The sequence below is a fragment of the Falco naumanni genome, chromosome 1, assembly GCF_017639655.2.
Source record: "Falco naumanni isolate bFalNau1 chromosome 1, bFalNau1.pat, whole genome shotgun sequence".
Taxonomy (NCBI): domain Eukaryota; kingdom Metazoa; phylum Chordata; class Aves; order Falconiformes; family Falconidae; genus Falco; species Falco naumanni.
Genome location: NC_054054.1, coordinates 50,940,602 through 50,966,153, shown reverse-complemented (window position 1 = coordinate 50,966,153; position 25,552 = coordinate 50,940,602). Strand labels below are relative to the sequence as shown.

Sequence of the window (25,552 nt, the reverse complement as noted above, 5' to 3'; positions counted from 1 at the left end):
AACAAAATTGAAAAAAATATTTGTACTTCAGTAGAATGTTTGCTAGCAAATTAGATTTTATGTATAGCTCCCAGCCTTTAACTATTAACAGAATTATAACCCTAATGCCACCAGCCAAACTAGAACAGATATCTCTCTAGTGTTCCAATATGCCAGGCCACAACACTGCAACTATGGGAAAATGCATTGCTTCTTTCCTTTAACTTCAATTAAAACATTTTAGTTTGCACTATTTGTTTCTAAGCCTGTTCTTTTTTTGTTCAAACACAGAGAACCATCTTATTTCTACCATGAAAAGTTACTGATAGATCCTCTATAAAAGCTTGAATGTACTACCAAAAAATGCAGTACCTATGAGAGGACACAGCTAGAAAGTAAGTCTTCATAGGTCGTTTAGAGAAAATTTCAGTTGAGACAAATTAAATATTAAACAGAAAAACGATAACTATTTTATACATAAATCATCTAAATAAACTAATAATTACATAGTCTATGTGGCACACATAGATTATCTCATTTTCCTTCATAAAGAGCTTTTAGGGAAATCAATTTGCAGGGTCACCATCTAAGTCCTGAGAAAAAAAAAGCCTAGCCAAAATGCCAGAATCTTTGCTCTTTATCTGAAAGAAATTACCAACACAACCATTTCCAAATGCAAAATCGCGAGCGTTCTACCTATCTAAACTTACCCTTGACTTAGTGGAGAATAACTTAGACTTCCCTTAATATCTATGAGACCAATTCTTTAACATGTACAGGTTCAAGTCAGTGACAAAGGTCTTGAGAACTCAGTGAAGCCATGTCCTTGGACTGGAGACCTGCACGCAAGCCCAAGAACAACATTTCTATTGAATACTTACTCAGAGAACAACTCACAGCTTCAGCTTGACAATTGAATTCGGCGTTGCAGAGACATGTGAAGACATACATACACCTTCTCCAAAGGGATCATGGTACAAGTTAATTTTAAACTAGTTTAAAAGCTAGTTTCAGATATAAAATTAGAGCTTCAGAAAAAGCAAAGAGGCTTGATATATTGTATCAATACACTTACCACAAGTCTAAATCCTGCACTATACTTAAATAGACAGCATTTGAATACTTAGCTAAATGGAAGGCACTCAAATTATGAGCTACAGCTGTAAAAATAACAGCTGCTCTACTTATTCTTCCTTGAGGATCTGGTTAGATTAACACATATGTAACACTTATGATTTATTCATTGGTTTCTGAGTAGAAACATAAAGTAGATAGACTGAACTATAAAAAACAGGTTAGTACATAATCTCTTTTTAACACTCCTGAGAAATAGCAGTATGAACCCTCTCAGCTTCTACAATGTTTTTTCTCTCATTTTAGAACAGCTAATTTATGCAAACAATTCAGTTATCCTAGCACTGATATATTAGGCCAGGAAAACAGTCAACACCACTTTAAGAACACCCCAACTCTGAGGTTCTATAATTCAAATACAGAACTGTAAGCTCCAAATACAAACCAACAAACAGGACAGGAAGCTTTGGGCTTCTTTAAGCACACATCCTTTAAGCTGTTAATGAAAAAAATATTAATCATTTAGTAGTCTGATGATTAATACCTAATTCATTGAAGTGGCTTCTATGAGGAAAACAGTAAAGTTCCCCCATAATGCCCTATTGGCCTGATATGGGCAAGTCTGAATGCATCATGTGGCTTTAATATCAGCTAGACTAGCAAGACTTTGATAAATGCTAACAGATGTTGCATTCATATGGTATTTCTCAAAAATTTTATATTAATGTGTAGAATTGGAACCAAAGGTAATAGGCTTCTGTAGCAGAGATGAAACTGGAAAAGGCATTTTCCATGAAATAAGAACCCCTCCATACCTCAGTAAGTTGCTCTAAGGGAAGTGCAAAAGGCTTCAGTGCACAGCAATTAAATCTGTCTTTCATTTAATTTCTGAAGTTCATTTAGTAAGCTGAGGGGGAATAAAGAAAAAAACCAGTACTCATTTGTGGAAGCACTTTGTTGTCAGTCTGTGGGCAAAAGCCTTACAAAAAGGAGTTTTACGACCTTCTTGGCAAAGATACAATTTCAGCTGATAATCAGAGATGTCTGGCAGAGACACCAAGGTTGGTTGGGCTTTCCTTGGAAAACTGCTTGCAGCTCCATGTCCTATTGCTTAAGATCAGACAGAATTTCCAAATAAACTTGTACTATCCACAGCCTAGATTACAAAGTGGCCTCAAACATGTTCTAAAACCACATTAAATTCTCCCACAGTCTTCAACATGAAGCTATGTAGTACATGTGGTCCAAATTTCAAAATCATCCCTATGGAAGTAAACATCATTTTTTATTAGGTTTTACTAGAACAACATGTCAAATAAACTTCACAGTCACAACAGTTGTTTGAGTTACATATGTAACTTTTTAAGCACGAAGGAGCAAAGGGACAAAGAAGAGTAGGTAATGGTAATGCAAGTTAGTCTGTGTCCACAAAGATGCGGTGTACAGTACGTAGAAACAGAGCATGGCATATGGGGCCTGTCCATCACTAGTTACACACTCTACCAGATGTCATTACAGCAGAAGAAAGTGTTAAAAGGATGGATTTTAAAATACCTTTAATTGATGAGGAAGCACAGAACGGGATTTCTCCTTTTATGCATGAAAACTGTTCATTCAAGTAAAAGACCACCCAATGTGGCAGCAGTTGTTGAATCAGGCTCAGTTAAGCATCCAGGATGTACAATTATACTGAACAGATGTACGTGGAATAAAGAAGGATAAAAACAAAGGGAAATATCATAAAGCATCTTAATATACTAAACATTATGTCTATACACCTAGGGTTTTGAAAGTAAATGAGCCATATCTCTTCATTTTCACTTAAGCAAATTCCCAAAAAAACCAACAACAGTTTTCTTGTTAAGGTCCTCAGTTATGAAACTTAACAACTTACAGAAGAACTGCTGTTCCCCACACAGGCCTCCTCACACAAAATTAAGATCACTATTTCTTACTGAAAGTATGATGAATAACATAGTTTGAAGCCTAAAAGTTGTCTTCATAGAAAGATAACTATTCGTTAGCTCTATCAAAAATTATCCATTTAATGCTGCAATCACTGGGTAGAAATCCACAGTTTGTGTTATGAAGCTTGCAAGAGTAAACTGTTAAAATCATCTCCCTTTCTGACAGTCAGTGTCTCTCTGAAAGCTTAGTGCTGTGACATCAAACCAACCAGGGACAACTTTCGCCAACAAAAGCTTTCATAAATGAAATCATGAAACATGAAGTAGAATAAATATTTCAAATATTAACTATTTTGAAATTATCCTAGTAGTATCTTAATATTAGAGAACAGATCAAATGCATACCAACTGTCATCAAAATAGTTCAGCTAGAGCCTCTAATTTACCAAAGGTCACTCACTGCATGTACCCTAACAATGTCAGCAACACTTTATGCAGAAGAACCAGAGTAACGAGTATTTCCTATGTACTTTCTTTAGCACAGAATGGCAACAACAAAGTGTGCTGGGTTTTTTTTAATTTCCTGAAAGTTACTGAACATCTCCTCCACTACTGAACTTCAATAGTGAATTACCGTCAATTTCACACTGTTTTTTAAACTTGCCTAATAAAAACATGAACTTTCAAGTAGTGACAATTTGCAGTTACACTGAGCACAATGTTTCCAACACTTTAATTTTATACATACCTCCCCTAGGTAGTATAACAATGTTTTCCTAACTTGTATACATGAAATCTAAATTACACAAAAACAAAACTGCAAGATCTGTATCCATTCTGCTCCTACTCTACATTTGATCTACAACTACAGAGTATTTTCTGATTTTTACCCATAAACATCCCTATGGAAAAAGTGCAATCAGTGCAGCAAAATACTGCATGTCTAGTCAAGCAACAAATAATAGAACTAAGAGAAAAAAAAATAAAAGACAGTACAATTAAACATATATTCTGCTGCATGTTTATTCTCAGAAGATTATTATACTATATAAAAGGACTAAAGAAGACCCACAAAAAAGCATTTTACAAATTAACGTAAGACTTTGATAATGCCTGCAGATAGATTGCTATAAAGAATGTTAGCCCTGAGTGTAACTATTTTGGTTTTTATATGAAAACAAATGTACAGATCTGCAAAGGACTGCGGGGTTTTTGTTGACATCTTCACCTGCCTCATCTCCAGTGATTCTGTCAGACATTTCAGTACCAAGGCAAGGCACAGTGAGCACACCAAATAAGTATACCTGAAGTTAGACATGACTAGAGTTTTCCCTAAAGAATAAAGAGCTCACATGCCTCCTCCTGCCAGTATAAATGGTAAACACTTTCTTTCCTCTGTGCAATAACAAGAAAAGCTGAAGGCACATGTCACTTCTTTAAACAAACAAACAAAAAGTACAGGTGCAGAGGTACACAGTATCTTTAGAAAAAAAACTGTTAAATAAGGGTTATTTTTTTAAAAAAATGAGTGATTTTAAAAATCTATCAAAGGTTGTCCCTAACATTTAAGACACCATTATAGTGAAAGCAGACAATTGCCCTTGAAAACCACTGTACTCAGAAATGTTTAGAGACTTAATCCCTGAGTCTTTGCATAAAATCTAATATGTACATTTACACAGTATCATGCTGACAGAGAAGTTTTAAATAATGTCAGAGTAGTGCTCATTAAAGTTATAATTAGATTAGATTTCTCCACACATAATGCCAACATTTCGAATTTGAATCACACTGAGTGGCTGGAGGTGATCGGGGTGGTGGGTTGGCACAGCTGCTTTTCACTTCTGGGGATCTATGTGTACAAAGCCCATCTCAACTGGGCACAGCTATCCTGCCAGTCGGACAGGAACTAAACCATATCTCTAACTGGATTCAAAGACTGATGGGATTTCATAGAACTGGACGAAATTTTGTATGGGTACTACCTGCATTCATTATGTATGGTTTTAATCATCCTATCTGCCTGCAAAGAAATCATGTCTTCAAGAAAAGTTTAAATATTTTTATAGTCAGTTAAAATGTTTAAGAATTGCAACCTTAGGTCAGCAGTTTCTATTTTCTGTACATATCACAAGACTTGCGGTAGCCCATACCACTGAAACTGTACTTCCACAAGACTTAGAATAAAGAAAAGAAACCACGTTGACTGTTGAGTACAAGGGTTACTATGATAGACTCAAGAATAAGATAACAACCTCTACATCCCAACAAGGAAAAAAGAATGGCTACAGGCACATTTTTAATCATAGTAAATAAACAATCAAAAAGGTTCAAAAATAAGAAAAAAATAAAGTATAAGATTCTAAACATATTTATGTAATTCAGAAAAAAACATGCCTTGAGGAATACAAACATCTATCAATATATAAGAACAAAAACCAAATGCAGTATCAAAATTTATTTGTAGAAGATCAAACTCCTTGCTACTCAAGACACTGAAAAGATGACATTTTAATTATCTGTGTACATCTACAGCACTAGAATAATAAGCAGTGTAAATCCTGCACATCTGTTACTGCGTTTTCCCAGTATTCAAAGGACACAGAGCTTAAACCTTACAACATACTCACCTCTTACCAGCTAGATTTTGGTTCTATACATGATGTACTGCTACTTTGTTAAAATGCAAATCACTGCACCTGATCTGAGAAAATCTGTGAAAATCCGCCATTAGCTGATCAGCTGCATCAGAACAGGCTGGCAAAGGGACCCAGTAGGCCAGCACAACAATGCAGTTTGGTACGAGCAAGCACGTCCCGCACTGCAGGACTGGTTGTGCTATATTACTTCTGTCACTTTTTTTTCTATCAGCTCATCTAATAATTAAATACATGACATGCCTGTCACGTTATAAGTCATCTGAGCTGTAGCAATCAGAATTCCCGTTTGAATAACATATATCATCATAATGCAACCTAAGTCCCCTCTCTACAATCAGCAGCATAAACAGCCCTTCCACAGTGCTCAGATGTTGATCTCTGAGATTTCAGGCAGTCTTGACTGTCCACTGACAAATATGAAAATATGATATGACAGACTCAACCATAAAAACACAACAAATAACCCTTCTGATTTTATTACTTGTCATCTACTACATGTACTAAAAAAACATCCTAAGCAAACTTCCTCTGGGAGGATCTGAAAAGCTGTGATTTAACTGACTTCAGTATTTTCAGAAAGGAGAGGTATCTATGTTCTATGTCCCCAAATCCCACCCCAAAGAGGGGAACAAAGACAGCAGCTACTACTTCATTGTTTCCAGCAATACTTTACAACTTGTTCCCTATAGAGAAACAGCTATTGCCTCATCAGCAAGAACTGATATGAAACCGTATTTCTGCTCCTACTGAAACCTGTAAAAGTCCTGCTGTAGCATTCTGGTTTTAAATTGACTCCCATTAGGATAGAGCTCATTTTTGAAAGATTTTCTCCTTTTTAAAAAAATGCAAAGTAATCATGTATTTTTTAAAATATTAATTCTTATCAGCCACAGACAATTACAATAGAAACTTATGACTGTAATGATGACAGTGATACTCAAGGAGATTGACTGAATTTTGCAAATTAGCAAAGTTAAAAGACACAACAGAAAAGCAACACCAATTTAATAATTTTAGTTTAAATTATTTATGGCACTTCACAATATATTAGTCCATCGGCTATTGTATCTTAGTTGTCAGATCCTTCATTCACATTCCTATACGATGGTGTTGGATATCCACCATTACAGAATGGAGATAGACTCTGTCAAGTAAGGTATGCCAACCTCTGAACCCAGTAATAAGGTTTTTATTTCTCATCTAAATCCAAAGATTCATCTCTCAGTTCTGTTCCATTTTACATTCAATTAGAAACTAGTCCAAAGCCTCAAAACTGGAATAGAAGCTAGTCTTTCACAAATGGAGCTTGAGTTCAGATTTTCTACATTTTAAATATTATTAGTCTACTGGAAGCATGATGTTTGAATTTGACTGTATTTTTCACAATTATTGCTATAAATTTATTACCACATGAAATTATGCATAACATTATTACATCTGAAACAGATCTGTCAAATTTATATCCCTTTTATTTACTTCCATCTTTCATAGCAATTTTTGAGTATTTATTCAAAACCTCCAGTACCTTCATCTTTATTTTCTGTGTTCACACAATTCATTTTCTGTACTTGTATGGACTTTCTAAGTAGCTAAAGGCAACTGGAAAAAAAAAGTTGAGATAATAAACCAGTATTTTTTTTTAATTAGCAAGAGACTACATGGGAAGATAATGTAACTGTTACAACTTATGATATACTTTTTCAAGCTAAACATTTCTGTAAAGCAAACCATTTTCATCCAAAATGATTTTTTATTTAATTATGTGAATTGTCTCTCTTTCTGCCCCACACACACAATTCTTAAGGAGTCATTTGCCAGCAGTGCAAATGTAAACAACCAGAAACAAAGACATGCCAGAATGTACATAATTCCATGACTGGTACATGCTGGGATCATCTGAAACTTTCACCTTACTTTATTCATCATACACAATGTATAGATATAGCTCACCTAATGTCATGCCTGCAGTTGGCTTGTTTTCTCCACGCTACTCAGAATGTGGCCCAACCCCTTACATATTTTATATTGTTTGAACACATCTGTACAGACAGATCTCCACTGACTTTAGCTCTAAGAGTGTCTACTCAGCAACTCGGCATCCCAACCTAGATACCTAAAAAGTATATATACATGATTAGGGACAACACATTTAGAAGTGTGCTGCTGCTTCTCACCTTACACTGAAACCTCACTACAGGGACAGTGATAGATGCCAGCTTTACAAAATGCTGATAATATGTCTTCCAATTTTTGCAGTAGATCAGGCAGAGCTTCTACAGAACAGCCTTCTTCATTTCACTACTCTGATTCATCTGTTCAACAGGGTGAAAATTAAAACAGCACTCATCATATAATTATTATACTACAGTGCGTACACATAGGGCATTTAAATTAGGCTGCACAGGCAATTGCATGCTTGACACAGCAATTCTGAAGTGTTCTTTGAAAGGTATTCAATGGTGTAAAATTTCCAAGTTCTTAAAAAAGCAAACACATTCCTTCAGATGACAGGAAACTTAACACCATCACAGATCACCTGCTACTTTGAAATCATAAGGTCTACTGGAAAATTCCCTGTCTCTTGAACCAACGAGGTTACTGTTAGCTATAGAAAATATTCAGTCTGTGCTTTTAATGAAGACCTCATCCACAAGCACCTTACCAAAGAGTATGTACTTACCCGAGTACTGCGTCACTTCTGATGCTAGCAATGATGCTATGCAGACTTACAGCATCAGAAGTGAAGCAGTACTCAAGCTGTGTTGCACTCTAGGCTCTCCAGGAGACTGATCTCTGGAGTCTCTCCTTCCCTTCTAGTAATGCCCCTTCCTGTGCTTCCAGTCCATTCACAGTCTTTGTTCAGGCAGCTCCAGCACATAACCATGACTACCAGGTACATAAAGTCTCCTCCACACAAAGTTTTGATTTGCTTTCCACCTGAGCTGTGCAGTGCCATCCATTCCTTCTCCCCCAGTATCCTTTTCCAAGGTACTCTTGACAGCCAGCTCCTGCTCAGTGTCAAAAGAGATAGAGGTTCTTCCTTTACTCTGCCTCCCTCCAGCAGACTGAAAGCTCCAATGCCATTCAAGAGACAACAAAGTTGTAGGCCTCTAATACCAAAAAAGTCCCTGATCCAAATTAGACCAGAATCGCAATTAGAGAAAGGTCAATTCAGCTCTACACTGGGAAACATTCACTGTATACAGAACTTTCAGAAAAGAAAAAAAAAAAAAAAAAAGAAAACAAAAAACCCCAAACTATCTACCCACCTCTAGCAACATTTCAGTGAGGTTATTTGAAATGTCATTTTTCAGAGGTTTATAAATTTATCAAAGTACAGTGGGTATTCACTGGGATAGTGAAAGATGCTCCTGAATACAGTCAAATTGACTATATTCACCTTGTTAAAACAAAGTTCTTGCTTCAAAGCATGGAAGCACTAGAGCTTTTAGGAGGAAAGGTTGATGGGATTCTTTCTTTTTTTAAGGGGCAAAAGGATACCAGGCATTTTCCTGTGAGGCTTATGCTCAAAGCCAAGGAGACAGTTTTGACTAGAACTTGCTGTGAATAATCAGACTGAGGCAAGCCCAGAGAAAAGATTGTTAGTTTTAGCCTCAATGGTTAGGAGCTGGTCAAAGTTTGAAACTGGAAATAAGATCTTGCAAAAGGAAGTGTACTGCCAGCTTCAATAACAGAGCACTACCAACGTCTCTACAAAACTTCTGTCAGTTAACAAATACAATTCAAGCATCTTTGTGGCAATTTTGACTGGATGACAGAATAAATTCCTGCAGTCAGAATTCTGAAAAATTAAACTGAAAAATTGCAAAAAATTGTCATTAATTCTTTCCAGCCAATTGTAATTGATGAAAATACATATTTTCAAATGAAGAGAAATGACAAAAATCCCTAACAGATGCGACATTGTTTTCTACATACCAACCTTGCATCTACTAATGTCAACTAAGAAATTACAGTCAAATCGTATCTCATACCTAACAGCCCATGACGCAAGCAGATGGTTTTAATCCCACCGAGAAAGATTTTCTTCTCCACTGAGAACTGCAAGGTGACATGGCCATCCACTTTCATCAAAGTCCTATGTTCCATTAGGAAATCCACGGCTCTTGGGCCGTATGCACACAGAAGATACATGCTTGAGGCAAAATATATGCGCTCATCGAATTACACCAACTTTCTCCTCTGATGGCAGTAACTGTTGAAAGTATGACCCTGTTCACAATGCCAGAACTCTTGCCACTGCTCAGCAGCAGCTCCCCGTTCAGCCATTCTCTCCCACAGGATGCCCACTGCCTCAAAACAAAATGAGGTCGCCAAGATCACCAGCAATCCCTGGCAGTATCAAATGTACGTTTCACTTCCCCGGGCCTAAAAGCAGAGTGATTAATCATATAAAATAATAGTATATAGCTGCACCAAATCATCCAGCAACACTGTCATTAATCAACTTGTAATGAAACATGACTGTAAACTTAGTGTTTTCTAGACCCTGTGTCTGTTTATGTATTACTATTTACTAGCAATGGCTCAATTTCAAGTGGAATGTTTTGCTGTTTTCCAGTTACTATTCATCCCAATGCAGTTCTTCATTTCCACTGAAGTTTGCCTTTACTTATTTCAGTTCAAATACTAACACCGTAACTACTAGGTGTAAGAGGATAAACAGAAGAAAATAAAAACACCTTTGTAACTATTCACACTTTAGGAAAGCCCCAAAGTATTAGCTAGATACACTGGAGCAAGAAATGTCATCAGGATGCTGATGCAAGCTTATGAACACAACACTGTTCTTACACAAAACCTATATCCTAGGTATTCATTTATTGAAGGGCGTCTTGTTTCAGCAGTACATACAGCATTACAAATCTTTTTTTTACCCAGATTCCACTCAAATACCAGCACTCTGCCTGCCCCTTGAAGAATTCCCATGATTCACAATTCCCAGTCCCCTTCCTCATTTCATAGAATTCAGAAACAATAAAGCCCCTGTGGAAAGACTAGACCAACTCTTGATCAGATGGTTGCCAGAATTTAACTAATCTTTCCGCATTTATCTATTAACAAATTGCTGGGCCACTGGGAATGTTTTGTTTTAATTTTCAGATGGAGTTCAAACTTCGGTTTACAAATTCTTACACAAGTAAACCTGCATTTCATATAAAATATTATTTTAAACACATGTACAATAATATGTGTGCAGTTCATAACTAGCTTTTGAACAAAATGAAACAGAACAATAAAAGCTTTGGGAAGGCGGAGGGCTGCAGAGTGAATTCCCCTAAACCCTGGCTTTGAGGTAGGCTGTGACGGTCCCTATAGGACTCTGCCTAGCAGAGATAACAGGCACTGTCAAAACAGGTTTCCTAGAGCAGATTGCCTAACTATCTGGGAAGGGCAGGATCCAAAGATTTCCCAAGGAGAACATTTTCATATCCAATCAGTCTTTCAGCTCTGCCCGGACTGTCCATAAAAGGGCTCATATTGCAGGCTAAGATGTGATGGAGGGCTGAGAAAAATCAATCTGGTAGAAACTAGATGAAGTCCAAATTAAATTTTTTTTTAGTTTACTAAAGAGAAACTCTTGTCATCAACATTCCTTATCCCATGCCACTCCTTTTTCTTTTTTTAAGCGACTGGTGAGATACAGTTACATTGTGGGGGTTTTTATCAAATAAATTATGAGGTATTAGCATATGCCTCAGTCAAAGGGATTTTTTTACTTTTTTTTAAATAATCATGAATGCTCAGTCCAGCCTACAGATATAATAATCACCCATGGGAATGGGACTTAATATACCAATCTTCATAGTCTCTCTCTCCACTGGCCAGATCTGAAAGGTTAAGAAACATATATTGGTATTTCAGCCAACCAACTTCTGGAAATCCTGTAAATATTATTTATAAAACATTTTCTGTGCCAAGTAAGTACCATAGTTGAAATACTTACAGATTTTCAATTTCTAAACAAGGACACTTCTACTTCTTTACTAACTTTGATAATAATGAAACATGCCTAACATGACCAAATCAAGGAACTGGCAGACTTAGCTAGCAAACAAAGAAACTAAAAGCATCCGAATAGATATTGAAAATAAATACATTCCATATGCTTTGGGATATTTTAAAATGGAACCTTAAGCTATGGATGCAGTTGAATAACAAGATGTATGACTACATGTGGATAAATACCTAGTTTATTTAGCCTTGGTAAGCAAATGAATAGACCTCATGAGCCACAGTTCAAGAATTGGACTAAACAAAGACAAAAAATAGAATCAGATAAAGAAGCAGGCCAGATTTATTTCACATTCAATATTACTCACTTAGAAATAGGCAAACCCCCAAAAAAGGCAGAGATAGTAATATAACCTATTGTTTGTACATTACAAGAAAGCAAAAAGATTCACTAATCCAACTGGCCTCTTTTCCTCAGTTCTTCACTACTGCACTGTTTCAATAAAATACAAATAACAATCGTAATAATAGATATAAAATGTGAAGCTAAATACCTCTGGAAATTAAAATTTATGGCTCTCCTAGCAACTGTATCTCACATGCTTGCATATATGCGGTATTCTGCATGGTATTTGGTGTGGGCTTTTGTGCTTCTACAGCAATGAAGTTGAATTATGGTTGCTGTGGGAACTATATCTTTGAATTTCTTGACTTGTGCTACCATCTGATCTCAAATGTTACATTAACATAGGTAAGCATTTGCTGTTTTTTTCCATAAAAAGAAAAAAGGAATCTACATGGATGGTTACATATTTAAATGCTCTCACCAAAGAAACAACACACAGCTCCATGTCTAGAGCAGTACAGATCTCTAATTATTCTCACGCTGCATAGCCAAGAAGTAAAATAGAGCCATGTAAAACCTGTGAGCAGCAGGGTACCTACAGAAATAGCAGTGTATGGTAATGTCATTAAAAGTTTGGGTTTTGCAATCCTCCTTTATTTCTTTAACTTTTTAACTGCAGGGTTTGAGTACATGCTTTCTTTCAGGCATTTGATGAGAAGATATATATACACACATTGGTCAGATGCTTTGTAGCTTCTTTCTAAGTGAGTTTGCTATGCAAGTGTGACAGGGCTATCAAAATCAGTATTGCCTAGCACCAGCCAGCAAAGGCACTGCCCTACGTACTTTATGAACACACAGGAAAAGGTGGCAATTTCTATCGTAAGAGTATTGAGGACTGACATCTGATGTGTAATACAGGTCACAAGCTTCTACAGAGACTCACCTTAGCACAGGAGAGCAATAGTCTCTTAAGGCTACTAGAGATGGTTTTTAGCAGAGGTTAGTTGTCTCGTAGGAGAACCAAGAAGCTCAAACACTGTACATTTTAAGTTTTGATGTCATCAGGAAAAAGGGAGTCAAATCCTTTAACACACCTCTGTGTGTTTTTGGAATTGTTACTGAATAAATATGCCTCTAGAATCATCAGATTAGAAATCAGAAATACCAAGTTAATATTGCAGTATTTTTAAAGTGAGATAAACTGCATTGCACAGTTGCTACTTCCAGAAAAGTCTCAGTATATCATATATAGTGATATCTATCATAGTATATCAACATAGGTATCACATTTTAAGTAAGGCTTGTAATTACTGTGGAGAAGCTTGAGCAGAAAAGGAAACCAAAGAGCAACATAAAGCCACAAAGCTCCTGAGGCACAGTGGCACCTTTCTGAAGAAACATCAATGCAAAGCTGCACTCTCAACACACTTGGCAAACCTGCAAGCTCTCCTTAGCTTCCACTTAGAAGAGGTGGATGTTCCACTAGAGCAAGTATTCTAAGGGCTGAAAATCTCTAAGAAACCCAGGAAAAGCAGTCAAACTGAAATGTGGCTGTGCTTTCCTGGTTTAGAATAGAGGAGACAGCATGCACTGAAAGCAACAGTTTGCCAGGCTTAAGAAACAAAGAAAAAAATCTGTTCACATGACAAACCTCAAGGGAAAATAACCACACTTTGAATTTTTTGAATTGTAGTGCATGAAAAGACTATTTTTTTTAAATGTGAGCACATTCTTATTTTAAATTGATTGTATCTACCCTGCATATCATTTTGAGGGACTTCAATTTAGGGCTTCTTGCAAACCTAATCTGAAGCATGGAATATTTCCAGAACAAACTCAATTTCAAAGCAGAATTTATAATGCTAACACAAGAGTTTATCAGACAACTTTCAAAAATAAGATTTATCTGATGGACAAACCCAGATACCAAGAAAAAACAGTCTGTATTAACAATTTCAAAGATCATGAATGTTATTCAGTAAAACAGTTCTGACAAGAAACCATTAAGTCTTGCAAGAATAACACTTCTACTTGCATATTTGTTTCTAGTCATAACACAAGAATTTATTCTAGGTATAAAGAGAAGAAATATTAATATAACTTGTATCCCCCAAAGAAATTGTGGGTTATTTTCATTTCAGGATTCCAAGAAGACTCTACTAAATATGTTAATTAGTTACAGTAGTTGTTTGAAATAGAAAGGTATGTCACTAACAATGCAACCATGCTAAATAGTTTTACAAGACCCTTTTGATTGACACATGCCCTCTCTATGAAAAGAACATCAAATCAATGGCCCTTGTTAGCGTCTAGACATAATTGTCTCGGAATTGAATACATCATCTTTAACTGCAATACCAAAATGGTTCCAACTAAAATAATGGAACTGTCTCTTGCATCATACTTCAGAATATTTTGTAGAAATTACATAATACGATAGGTGGAGAAAGATTTGAGGTTAACATTTTGCATATTCCTGCAATCAACCCAACTCTATTTGCTGTGACATAAGCATGCATTCTGAAAAGAAACTGTATTTGATGGAAGACTTAAAAATATACAAATAGGTAATCAGTTTTAAGAACATAGAAATATTTTAAAATATTACATATTTGAACCCATAGCCAGGTACCACACATGTGCAAAATATTATGTATATAACACAAATAGTATTTATTTATATACTTAGTCTGAAACCTGGAGGAGGAAAAAGTCAAACACATGTACATTGATCTAATTTAACTTTGATTTTTATATAAACTTTGCGTGAACATAAGAAAACAGTGTGTGCGTGCACATACATTTGTGTCCATGTAAAAATATATAAAGAATTTTCAAAAGTATTTTACAAAATAACTCAGAATAAGCCACAGAGTTCATGTTGGTACACTTAAGTTTAGGAATGTTGTACACAACTTCTTAATGTAATGTCTAAATGCTCTAACAGAGCAGTTTGTAAATGTAACCTTGAAAGTCTTATTACAATACCACATATAGGTATGAATGGAATCCAGCGGTAATTTCCATGATAGCAATCATATTTAGAGATTTACTAATTGGAAATCTGAAGTCAGTCAACAGCAGGATACTACCACATGCATCACTATTCAGTGTTGATAAAAAATGAAATGCTTCATTCCCACCCTTCAGTGGCCCTGTAAGGACTTTTATTATCCTGTGTTTATCTCCAGAAAAAGAATCGTGGAATCATTTAGTTTGTAAAATACCTTTAAGATCATCAAGTCCAACCATTAACCCAGGACTGCCAAGTCCACTACTAAACCATGTTCCTAAGCCCCACATCTACGCATTTTTTAAATGCCTCCAGGGATGGTGACTCCACTGCTTCCCTGGGCAGCCTGTTCCAATGCTTCACAACCCTTTTGGAGAAGAATTTTTTCCTAATATCCAACCTAAACCTCCCCCAGCACAAGTTGACACTGTTTCCTCTCATCCTATTGCTTGGTACTTGGGGAGAAGAGACCAATACCCATCTTGCTACAACCTCCTTTCAGGTAGTTGTAAAGAGCAAATAAGTTATCCTCTGAGCCTCCTTTTTTCTCCAGGCTCAATCACCCCAGTTCCCTCAGCCTCATAAGACCTGTTCTCTAGACCCTTCACCAGCTTCGTTGTCCCTCTTTGGACACACTCCAGCATCTCAAAATTCACGTGAAATGTGAAAGCATGATTACCACAAAGAAATAAGAGGCACAGTGCTATATTCACTCCTCTTGATTAAAAACAAAGACAAGCTTCGTAATACTAAGAGTATTCTCCTTAACACTTAGTGACAAAAAACAGGGAACATGTTATTCAGTTGAAAAAAAAAGAAAAAGATTCACTTGTTTCTCAGTACTCTAGTTACCTTAGGAAACAAACCCACATCACTACATCAGTTCTTAACACAAAATGACCAACAATGAACCTGAAGGTAGAATAGCTTTGACAAGAGTTATCGTTATAGCAGATAGCAATCTGGAATTCCACCAACCAACAAACACCAAAACCTAGCTAAATCATGCACTTTAAAATATGCCCGGAGAAGTCTGGTCTCCTTCCTGACCATCAGTACAAGTTTTAGTAAGTACATGTTATAATGCCTTCTCCTGGTACTTCATGGTCCTTTACTTTTATACTGCATAATAAATGGTATATTAACTCACTATAAATTGCACTACAGTTCGAGAGAGAGTGAGTGCATCATTGTGTGCACATTAGTTTTGCTATTTTATATGTTGTTATTTTCATAATACTACCTGTATCTGCTTACTGGGACAGAAGAACACCCCTTACACAGAAAAAATATAGTACAACAGCTGAAAAGCCACCTCCATCTCTCATGGAGCTGTACTGAGGAAGGCCAGCCACAACAATTTTTCTGCACGCTACAGAAAACGTCTGTAAACATTCATGGCACACTAGTCAGAAACATTTACGTTTTAAAAGACTCAGCATATTAAAGAAAAGGGACTTCAATCATTATATCAACCAAAGGTTTCAGGGCATTATACAAATGCAATGTCTAAAGACAAACACTGAACTGATACTGAAAACTGAATCAAATTAAAGAACTAAGTCTCTAAGGATGTCCTTAGAAATCAGAAAACTATGAACTGAGTGAATAAAAAGGCATCACATGAAATCTCTACTCTCAGCCTTCAAGAAAAAAAAAAAAAAAAAAAAAAGTCCATTAGGGGTTTTAAAGGAGACTTTGTCAAGTTCAAAACTGCTAGAAATTTATGAGGTAGCTCCCTCTTCTGGATCACCAAACAATGACAATTCAACTTAAATGGCAAGATGCAGAATTTGGCTAGTAAATAACACCTTTCACTGTTTTGGAGTTTTGTTATATACCATTAGGCGACCACACAGAGACTTAGAAAGATGCAAGCTACTGACCATTATTTTAAATAAGGAGTTTATATCTGAATAGCAAACTAAGAGAGAAAAGCAGTTGAAACCCCTAATAATTTGGTATTACTTTGGAATTTTTTTTCATTGTACAAACATGCAAAATAAAAGCTATTGACTTCTGCTTTAAATCTCTGAATTATTCAGTAAAAAGTGCAGAGACTTAAAGCAGTTTACAGAAAAGAACTGATAAATAAGAACATTAAAACCAGGTCACTTTCCCATCTGTATGACCTGCAATATGACTTCTGGATTCATATTTGCAGACGTTAAGCTTCCACATTGTAATTCTTGAAACAGAAGAATCTTATCTTCTTGGAATTTCTTTGAGCTTTGACACGTTTATGCAGAAAAAAACTGCACAGTAGGAAAAACTTCTCTGCACATCAGCTATTCAGACATTCTCCAAGGCAACTTAGGCAATTTCTGCACACATTTATGAACTGGAATTTAAAAGATCATAAAATGGGTACTCTCTACGCCTATATAAAACTCAGCTCCACAAAGGAACCCTGGCTTTCCAACTTGACCTATAATGGAAAAGGAGGCTTTGTGAAGATCTGGTGATTTTTCTGCATCTCAGCTGGAACCACAGGTGATTATACACTCTTGTCCATCACTATTCAAGCTGAATGATAGTGTTTATCTTTAATGCAAAAATTAGTCTACATGGCAAATTTGTGGATCAAATGAAATCACAGTTTACTTCATCAGTGTTATTATGTATAATAAAATCACAACATAAATTATTGCACATTTAATGAGAAAGAGGGAGCATAAAAGATGTTCCTGTTAAATTCTGGGCTAGAAAACTTGAAAGCATGATTTTTGACTTGCTAATACCTGCATAATCAGGCACAGAATGGTGTGATTTCATCTTTCATGATATGTATACTGAGTGCATCTTAAAGGATGTGGCCAACTGAAACACCCAAAGAAATTCCAATTATTCAGGCATGGATAAAACCAAAATTGACAGAAATTATGTAGATGGAACCAAAAGGATCATATAAAATAGTATGCCTTGTAGACTTGGAAATAGTGAGAGACAGAAGGAAAAGAGCTAAGGTTTGCTATGCAGGCACCTGCTGCAAACAGCAGACTTCCAATGACACAAAGAGACCCCTTCGTCAGACTCTGCAACAGTCAATTGACTGAGACTCCCTACAACCCCCTTAGCAGAGAGAAGTGTTACAGAGGACAATGGGAAAGAAAAACCAAAGCTGAGGAAACTAACAGAAACTAGAAAACCTGACTAAGTATGTAAATAAAGATATTAAAAAGGGTCAGACTGGGAGGAAAGAAAACAGATCTGTGGAAGGTTAGAGAGTAAAAAGGCAATCAGCATAAGACCACATCCTGGAAACTGAGATGTTGAAGGCTGCAACTTCCGGCATCAAAGAGCCAGATAATTAGCTAAAAACGTACAGTATGTTAAAGTGGGCAAGTGAAGTCCTTGAAAAGGGCAGTAAAATCTGAAAACCTGGTTAAAAAAAGCTCAGTCTGTTTTTCAAGCCTCATCCAAACAGCAACACCACTTTTCAGACTACAGAAAAGGAGCTAACATCTTCAGTCAGATATTTATGAAAGAAAATAATTAAAAAAGTGTTAACAAAGTATTTATTTTATGGTCAAATGACACCTAATGACTCTTAGGAGGAAACATACTCTATCACCCATATTAAGTTCCAATAGAAACATTATGTAAGGATTTCATAAATCATTGTAATTAAATTGGTTTGATTTTTATGGAATTAATTAATTTAAGTACATTGAGATGATTTAATCAAAACACAAAATCAGGAAACAACAAATGAGAAATGTAAATAACCCACTCACCTTTTTCTTTTCATAACAAGTACATATACTTTCCAGTATTTTATTGACATTCAAGAAGTCTTTTTTTATAGTAGTCCACAGAAATATGTGAATGACAAATTCTTACAAAACCCATGCCATGTATAAACAAAGGCTCCATAAACAATAGATAAAAATATCACAAAATGGACTATTATTGTTGATAAGTATCACTAGAAGTAAAGCTATCATATGAATAAATATAACTTCAATATACCTTAATCCTTCCACTTTGTCTATCATGCTGAAATTTTCATATTGAGACAACATCAGACTGTGTAGCAACAAATAGAAGTATAATCAAATACTCATGTTTTCTCGTAAAGAGTCATTTATCAGGTCTGGTCTTAGCCACATACAACATCATAACAGAAGCAAAGTACAATGGCAACACTTTCCAGACAGGAGCCCTTTCCCTGCACTGCAGCAGCTTCCACACATCAGTGATAGTTAACCAACCAAACATCAGTATATGTGACTGTAAAATAAGGAGGAATGAAATGTAAGGAGTTGCTGAATGTATAAACAGAGATGTATGAAGTAGGACTGGAATAATAGTATCATCCAAATATACTAAATCAGAGGGTATATCAGGGAGCACGCAAGTCCTGTGATGCACCTTGCAGTGCCGTATGCAAGCCGGTAGTGTCCTAAATGTACGCTGGGGTGAGACAAGGGGTATACCAGTCCCTTCCAAGCATCTTGGTTTCCTTTGAAGAAACCAAGAATTGTGGGGTGCAGAAAAGGCACAGTACACTAAATGTCCAAATGGGACAACTGAGAGCCCAGAAATGTAAAGCAAACCCATCCAACTCATGGAAAGACATCTGTTCATGGTGATTATACTTCAAAAGAAATGTTGGCAAATCGTGGCATTTCAAGAAAGAGCTGCTACCACACCTTCTTATGAGACCACAGAAAAAACAATTGTTTGGTTCGGCCAAAAAAGGACTGAGACGTGAAAGCATCTACAGATGGGAGATTTCCTATTTAATGAGGCCTTACTAATAAAGGCAAAGACTCACAAAGATGTTACTTCAGTTGTACGCTTGCGCAATCATGTTGCTTTCCACACAATTTGTAAAAAATGGAAAAGACAGTATTAAACCAAATGCAGACTTACTGTCTTTGAAAACTACAGTAAACAAAAAGCTATTGTAAGTACAGTGAATAAATTCATATTCATAAGTGCACAGGTCTTCTAGTTCCTTCAAATGGTACAACCAAAGAGTATATTATCCATCTTATCTTCTCAACAAATTTCTCTTCAAATTACTCAGAAGTAAAAGAGAATGCTAGAGCAGCATATGGCAAGTAACAGGAAAGTTCACATTACAATTCACAAGGCACTAATGTTAACAGGGCTTTCAGCCATGCAAGAACATAAAAGTTACAAAAGAGATTAAAAGAAAATTTACACTGTAAACCAATTTCAGGTCTCTTATGAGCTAACTTTAAGAGTGAAAACTAAAAATGTGATTTTTATACTCAATCTTTTCATTATCCATATAATCATTACAGACTGTAATGCTACCTAAAACTTAATGCCAGCTTAGAATTCACAGCATAAAATATTTCAAACATGCTTTAACTTACACAAAGTTTGGAAGAAGTTAATGTGATTTGGAACTTAAAGCAAAGTGTCTGGAATAAGTAGTCCTGTTAACAGTCCACTAGATAGCCTGGGAAAACTGCAGATTTGACTTTTCAGAAGTCCAAAATACTTACTTAATAGCTGACATTCTGCTTCTATAAAAATCACTTCCTTAACTTTTGTATTTCACTTTGCCAGCCTGTAAATGGATACCCTAATACTGTTCTTCATACAGCTTTCGTGAGGCTGCACTTAATGTGAGCAAAGTGCTTTGAGATCTTTAGCATGAATAAAATATATTTTGCACTTAGACGTTAATTATAGAAGTAGCAATATTTGAAATAGGGTTTTGTTTCAAGGCAGCAAGACTAAATCAAATGTGATTATCTTGGCTTTGATTGTGAGGTTTTACTTACTATGCTCTATTTTTCCTTGCATTTGAAATAGGCAATTTTGCTTTTCTGTTATGTAAATGAATGTTTTTCATCTAACACATCTATTTTTGGAAAAAAGAATAATTTTCTTTCCTACTCTAAGACAGAAATGTTGCAGAACACAATTCTGAAGTCTAACTGACAGAGCACCACAGGGCCATTGCATGCATTCAATAGCAAAAGCAACAAAAGAGTGCCCAGAGGACTCATTAAACAAGATTATTAATATGTAAATGTTTGTCTATATGAATATATACGTATGTAAAAACACAATAATATTGAATATAGATTAGTTAGTCCTTCTGTCCATTGGTTAGGTGATCCTAACTAATGCAGCTGCAATCACAACAGATTAAGCCTTTTTGAAAAGTAAAAAGAACTGAGATAAGCATAGAAAAAAAAACTCTGCATTGAAGTCATAAGAACAATTCATTTTAAGCTAAGGATTCTGTTTGGCTCTGTGTAATTTAAGTTATTTTGGAAGCAAACTTCCACAAAGGAAAAGGTTTAGACTTTATCCACAACACTGGCATGCAAAAGAGGTAAACCACCTGCCACAGTAGTCCTTTCTTGCTTTCCACTTCTGCAAAGCATGCTAATTGTATTTCTGTGTTTGTTAAAAGACAACACATATTCTGGAAAATACATGTCATATCTATATATAATCCTATTAACATAAACAGGGTTTACTACCTGCAGATTAATTTGATTCTATAGCTCATGTAACCAAATTACACTACTTCAGCCTGTTCCTAGTCTCTGAATTTCACATATTCTCATGCTGAGTGAAGAAAACACCTAAGACACCCATTTAAGTCATGGAGTAAAACTGAGCATCCATAAATTGCCAGTTCAAAAAGAACTGAAGCCTGGATTAGCTAACTAACTTAAAAAATTATGTCATGTGACAAAAGTTGTCCCAATAAATCAAAGGAATAAAACACCTGCTGAGAAGAAAACATCGTAGTCTCAAAGCAGTGCTAAACCTGCTGGGTGTTTACCCCAACAAATAAGGTTAAAAAGTATATTCTATAAATGAACACAAGTGCCAACCTAAAGCTTGTTTTCAACATTCTATGATGCCTAAGAAATGCTGTCACTCACTCACTACACTCCCTCACACGGATGTAATTTCCACCCCCACCTATCGTCATCACATCTGGTTTGGTATTGTAGCTTCACCCCAAAAAAAAAAAAAAAATCATGTAGGCACAAAATCACAACACATTTTGAGAAATGCTTCAGTATGCAAGTGTGTGTTGTGTAATTACACACACGGTTAAGTATACCTTGAAATATAAACCACAGTGGAATAATTGTGTGGAGGGGATAAACTTAGCCCAAACCCTTGATCAAGCCATAGCTTATTATTAGTACACCGGGGTTTAAATCACTTCTACAAACAGTAAAACACAAAACACAACACAAAGCATAACACCCCACAGAATCACAGATAATAAAGTTAAAAGAAACCCCAAACAAGTAGGCTGTCTACCTGCCCCAAGGCAAGATCTGTAGCTTTATTACTTCAACCTATGTTTGTGAAACAAGCCTTAAATACCTCAAGTGAGTGAGAGTTCGTTGTCTGCCTACCCTACGGCTTCACTGCTGAAAGGCCTTCCCTAATGTTTAACCTGAAGCCAATCTGTTAGAGCGTGGCAGTTTCCTTAGCACTGCAAAGTTTGTCACTCCAGCTGAACTTGTGATACATTTTAAGCCCCTACAAATAGTAAAGGTGCTTGCCTGAGAAGCACCTAACACCAACAAACCAGAATATCGAGATGAGGTCCCAGCTCCACTTAGCTCACTGAAATCAGGCACTGAAGTACACTCACAGAGACTGCACACCATGCATCTGGCATACTGGAAAATACAGGCTGGCACCCAAGTTTAAAAACTCTTTGTGTTCAAAATCTTACACGGTTCAGAGGCGGAGGGGAAGACTTTCTTGCCCTGGCACCCAAAGGCTGTTCCTTTTCTGATCACAGAATATTAAAAAATAAAACTTTCCAGGCTACCTCTCTTTCCAAAGTTGGGGGGGGGGTGGGGTGGGGGGGGGTGGGGAAGGGCCAGAAAACTTCCCAGCAGGTACCACACAGCCTCCCTCACACCAGTAGCCACTGACGCCAAGGCCAAGATAACTTACGTCACTTAGGCCACTAGCTGGAAAACCTAAATCCTCCCCATAAAACAAAACCAAAGCAGCCAAGACACTTACACGAGGCCCAGCACATGCAGACTGTCAGTGGTCTCTCCCTGCCAGCCCACCTGCCCTCACGCCTTGGGCCCACACCCCGTCTTTGCTACCTCACGGTCCCAGGTGGCTGCTGCGTCGTGTCACTGCCTCTCCCACCAGCGAGCCACGTTCCTCCACACTCTGCCGGACCGGGCAGTGGTCGAGGAGACGCGCCCCACCTCAGCACCCCTGTACTCACCTTCAGAGACCTCAAACTCGGCTGCTCCATTGAGCTGGTAGAGGCACCAGTCCACCGCGCTCTCGCCTGGGGGGCCGCCAGCTGCGCGGAGAGGAAAGGCACAGTCAGCCCGGGCACCCAGGGCCGGCGGGGAGGAGAGGGCTAAGGGAGGCAGAAGGGAAGGAGGGGGGCGGAGGAGAAAGGCAGAGCCGGAGGAGAGATGGAAGGGGCAGAGGAGGGAACGGAGAGATGAGAAGGGACCAGGGAGCGCCGGGAAAACGAGAGCGTTTCCAGATACCCTGCTTATGGGACATGGGTGTTGCCCTCCGAAAGGCGCCCAGTGCTCTGAACTGCTATTTGCTTTGCTCCCAGCGCCGGTAGCTCGGGGCGCCTCCTCCTTCTCCCAGCGGAGCGGGCGGCGCAGCGCTGCCTCGGGGCGCTCAGGGAGCCGGGGGAGGGAGGACGGGAAGGAGGGAAGGCTCCGCCCGGAGCTCCCGGCGGAGGCGGCGCAGCCTCGCCAGGACCCGCCGCGCCCGGCACCGGCGGCCCTGCCGCGGCCCCAACAGGTGTGAGGCGGCGCGGCGGCCCCGGCACGGCCCGGCACGGCGGCGGGGCTCGGGGGGTGCCGGCCGGGCCGCCCCCAGCGGGGCGCCGCGGGGCAGGGTGGCCGCGCTGCCTGAGGCGAACCCCAGCCCTCGGCGGCGGTGGAATACGACGCCACAGCCTGGCCTTCCCCCCGGCCTCCCGCCGCGGCCCGCAGTAGAGGATGCTGCCCGTTGTTGGGCCAGCTTCAGTCATGAGCTCCCCACCGCCTGCCCCCGTCACCCCACAGCCTCTTTGCCTGGCGCACTGGGGCCATATCCCCAGCTGCAGCACGCAGCCCCTGGAGAACGCCTCACACCAAGGCATCTCCAGTGTCACCCACGCTGGTGTCCCTACAGCCTCCCCTGGCTTGCCACACCAAGCACTGGCAGCTGCGTTTTCCTCACAACAGTCACCTCAGTTCTCCTGCCATCCCTAGGCTGTATAGGCTGTCGTAGGGATAAAGGCTGCAAATACGATGTAAATTGTCAAGTTTATATTTGCTGAAATCACTGCAAGGCTGAAAAGTGGGTTTCATCTGGTCCATGGATCCACAAGCTGTCTCTACAGTGTCCATGACAGGTAAGTAGGAAAGCAAACCTGTTATTGAGTAAGTTGAGGCGTCCTCTGCAGGGATCTTTGCCTCCACTGGAAAACGTTGAGAGGAATGGCAAATTTTAAAACACTGAAACAGCTAGAACAAATTTACATTAATCAATGCCTTTATTCTTACAGACATCCACCCCAAAAATACGACATCAGGGAAATACAAAGGTACATTAATTGTTCTGTTCACCAGCTGGCTTTCTTGATAGTTAATTTAACAGAATTGTGACTGCTTAGCTTATAGCTGGCAGCATCCCGCCTACATCTTCTGTCTTTTTGAGGTGAACAGTGTCAGAGACCCACGTATAGCACAGCTCATGTCAGAGCAAACACACTTTGTATGGGCAAATGAGAAAAGCTTAAGAAATAATACAGGAAGACTATAATCAAGCTATACTAAGAGATTAGGAGCCAACAAGAGGATAAAATACCAATGTAGGCAGCTGTCATGGCACATTTACGCTGGCTCCTCCACCTAGCTTTTTGCTGTTTGTGAAACGATATATAAATGGTGGGGAAGCGTTATTTCAGCATAAATTCTACTTGATTGATTCATCTCTTTTTACAGAAAACCCTCCTGATGCCTTTAGGTGTGTGAACTGTGGGCAGTTTGATTCAATTTTTCCTGATAAAAATATTCTGTTCAAATATTTATATTCTCCACTGCGTCCACGACAGTGTCACATTGTGGCCTTTGTGAAAGAATAAGGAGGACAATTACACTTTCAGAAGGCAATAGGTTTAAAATGGGAGTAATATTCTGCAAACATTCTCTGCTACTTTTATAAAAAAAGCAGAACACCAACACTTACAGTTTCCTGGGAACTTCACCTAAATTACAAAGACCGTAATGCCTTCTGAGGTAAAAGAACACCAGTTCATTTAGACAGTGTGTGTATATATATCTCCAAGCCATATGTTCGCTGGATGTGCATTAGCTTTCTTGGAACCGAAAAGGTTTAAGCTGATGATTTGAGGAAAAAAAGAATATCATAGAGCTGTATTAAAGTAAAGCTTCACCCAGCTGCTTACAGTGATAGTAATTCCTCCTACAAATTACCTACAGACCTTGATTGCTCTTCATGACAAGGTATTATCATAAATAAAATTAACCTTAGCATTCCAGTGTTTGCCTCTGCTTTTTGGAGAAAACTTCTGTCTACCATATTAATTAGTGAACAAGGGCCCTGTTGTGGGGGAATCCATTCA

General features: G+C 38.0%; 1 protein-coding gene across 2 annotated transcripts in view; it reads right to left on the bottom strand.

The window, feature by feature from the left end:
* PPP2R2C (protein phosphatase 2 regulatory subunit Bgamma) overlaps positions 1 to 23,591 on the bottom strand; it is a 207,203-nt gene extending 183,612 nt beyond the window's left edge. The window contains exons 1-2 of one of the 2 annotated variants that reach the window (XM_040593589.1): positions 23,454 to 23,591; positions 23,177 to 23,257 (exon numbers count right to left, since the gene is read on the bottom strand). In XM_040593589.1, the coding sequence (XP_040449523.1) occupies positions 23,177 to 23,257; positions 23,454 to 23,469 (97 nt within the window). In that variant the 5' untranslated portion in view covers positions 23,470 to 23,591. Of the gene's footprint in view, positions 1 to 23,176; positions 23,258 to 23,453 lie in introns of those variants that run through there. The other variant, XM_040593615.1, reaches the window with a different exon arrangement.
* Between the last annotated feature and the right edge of the window lie 1,961 nt (positions 23,592 to 25,552).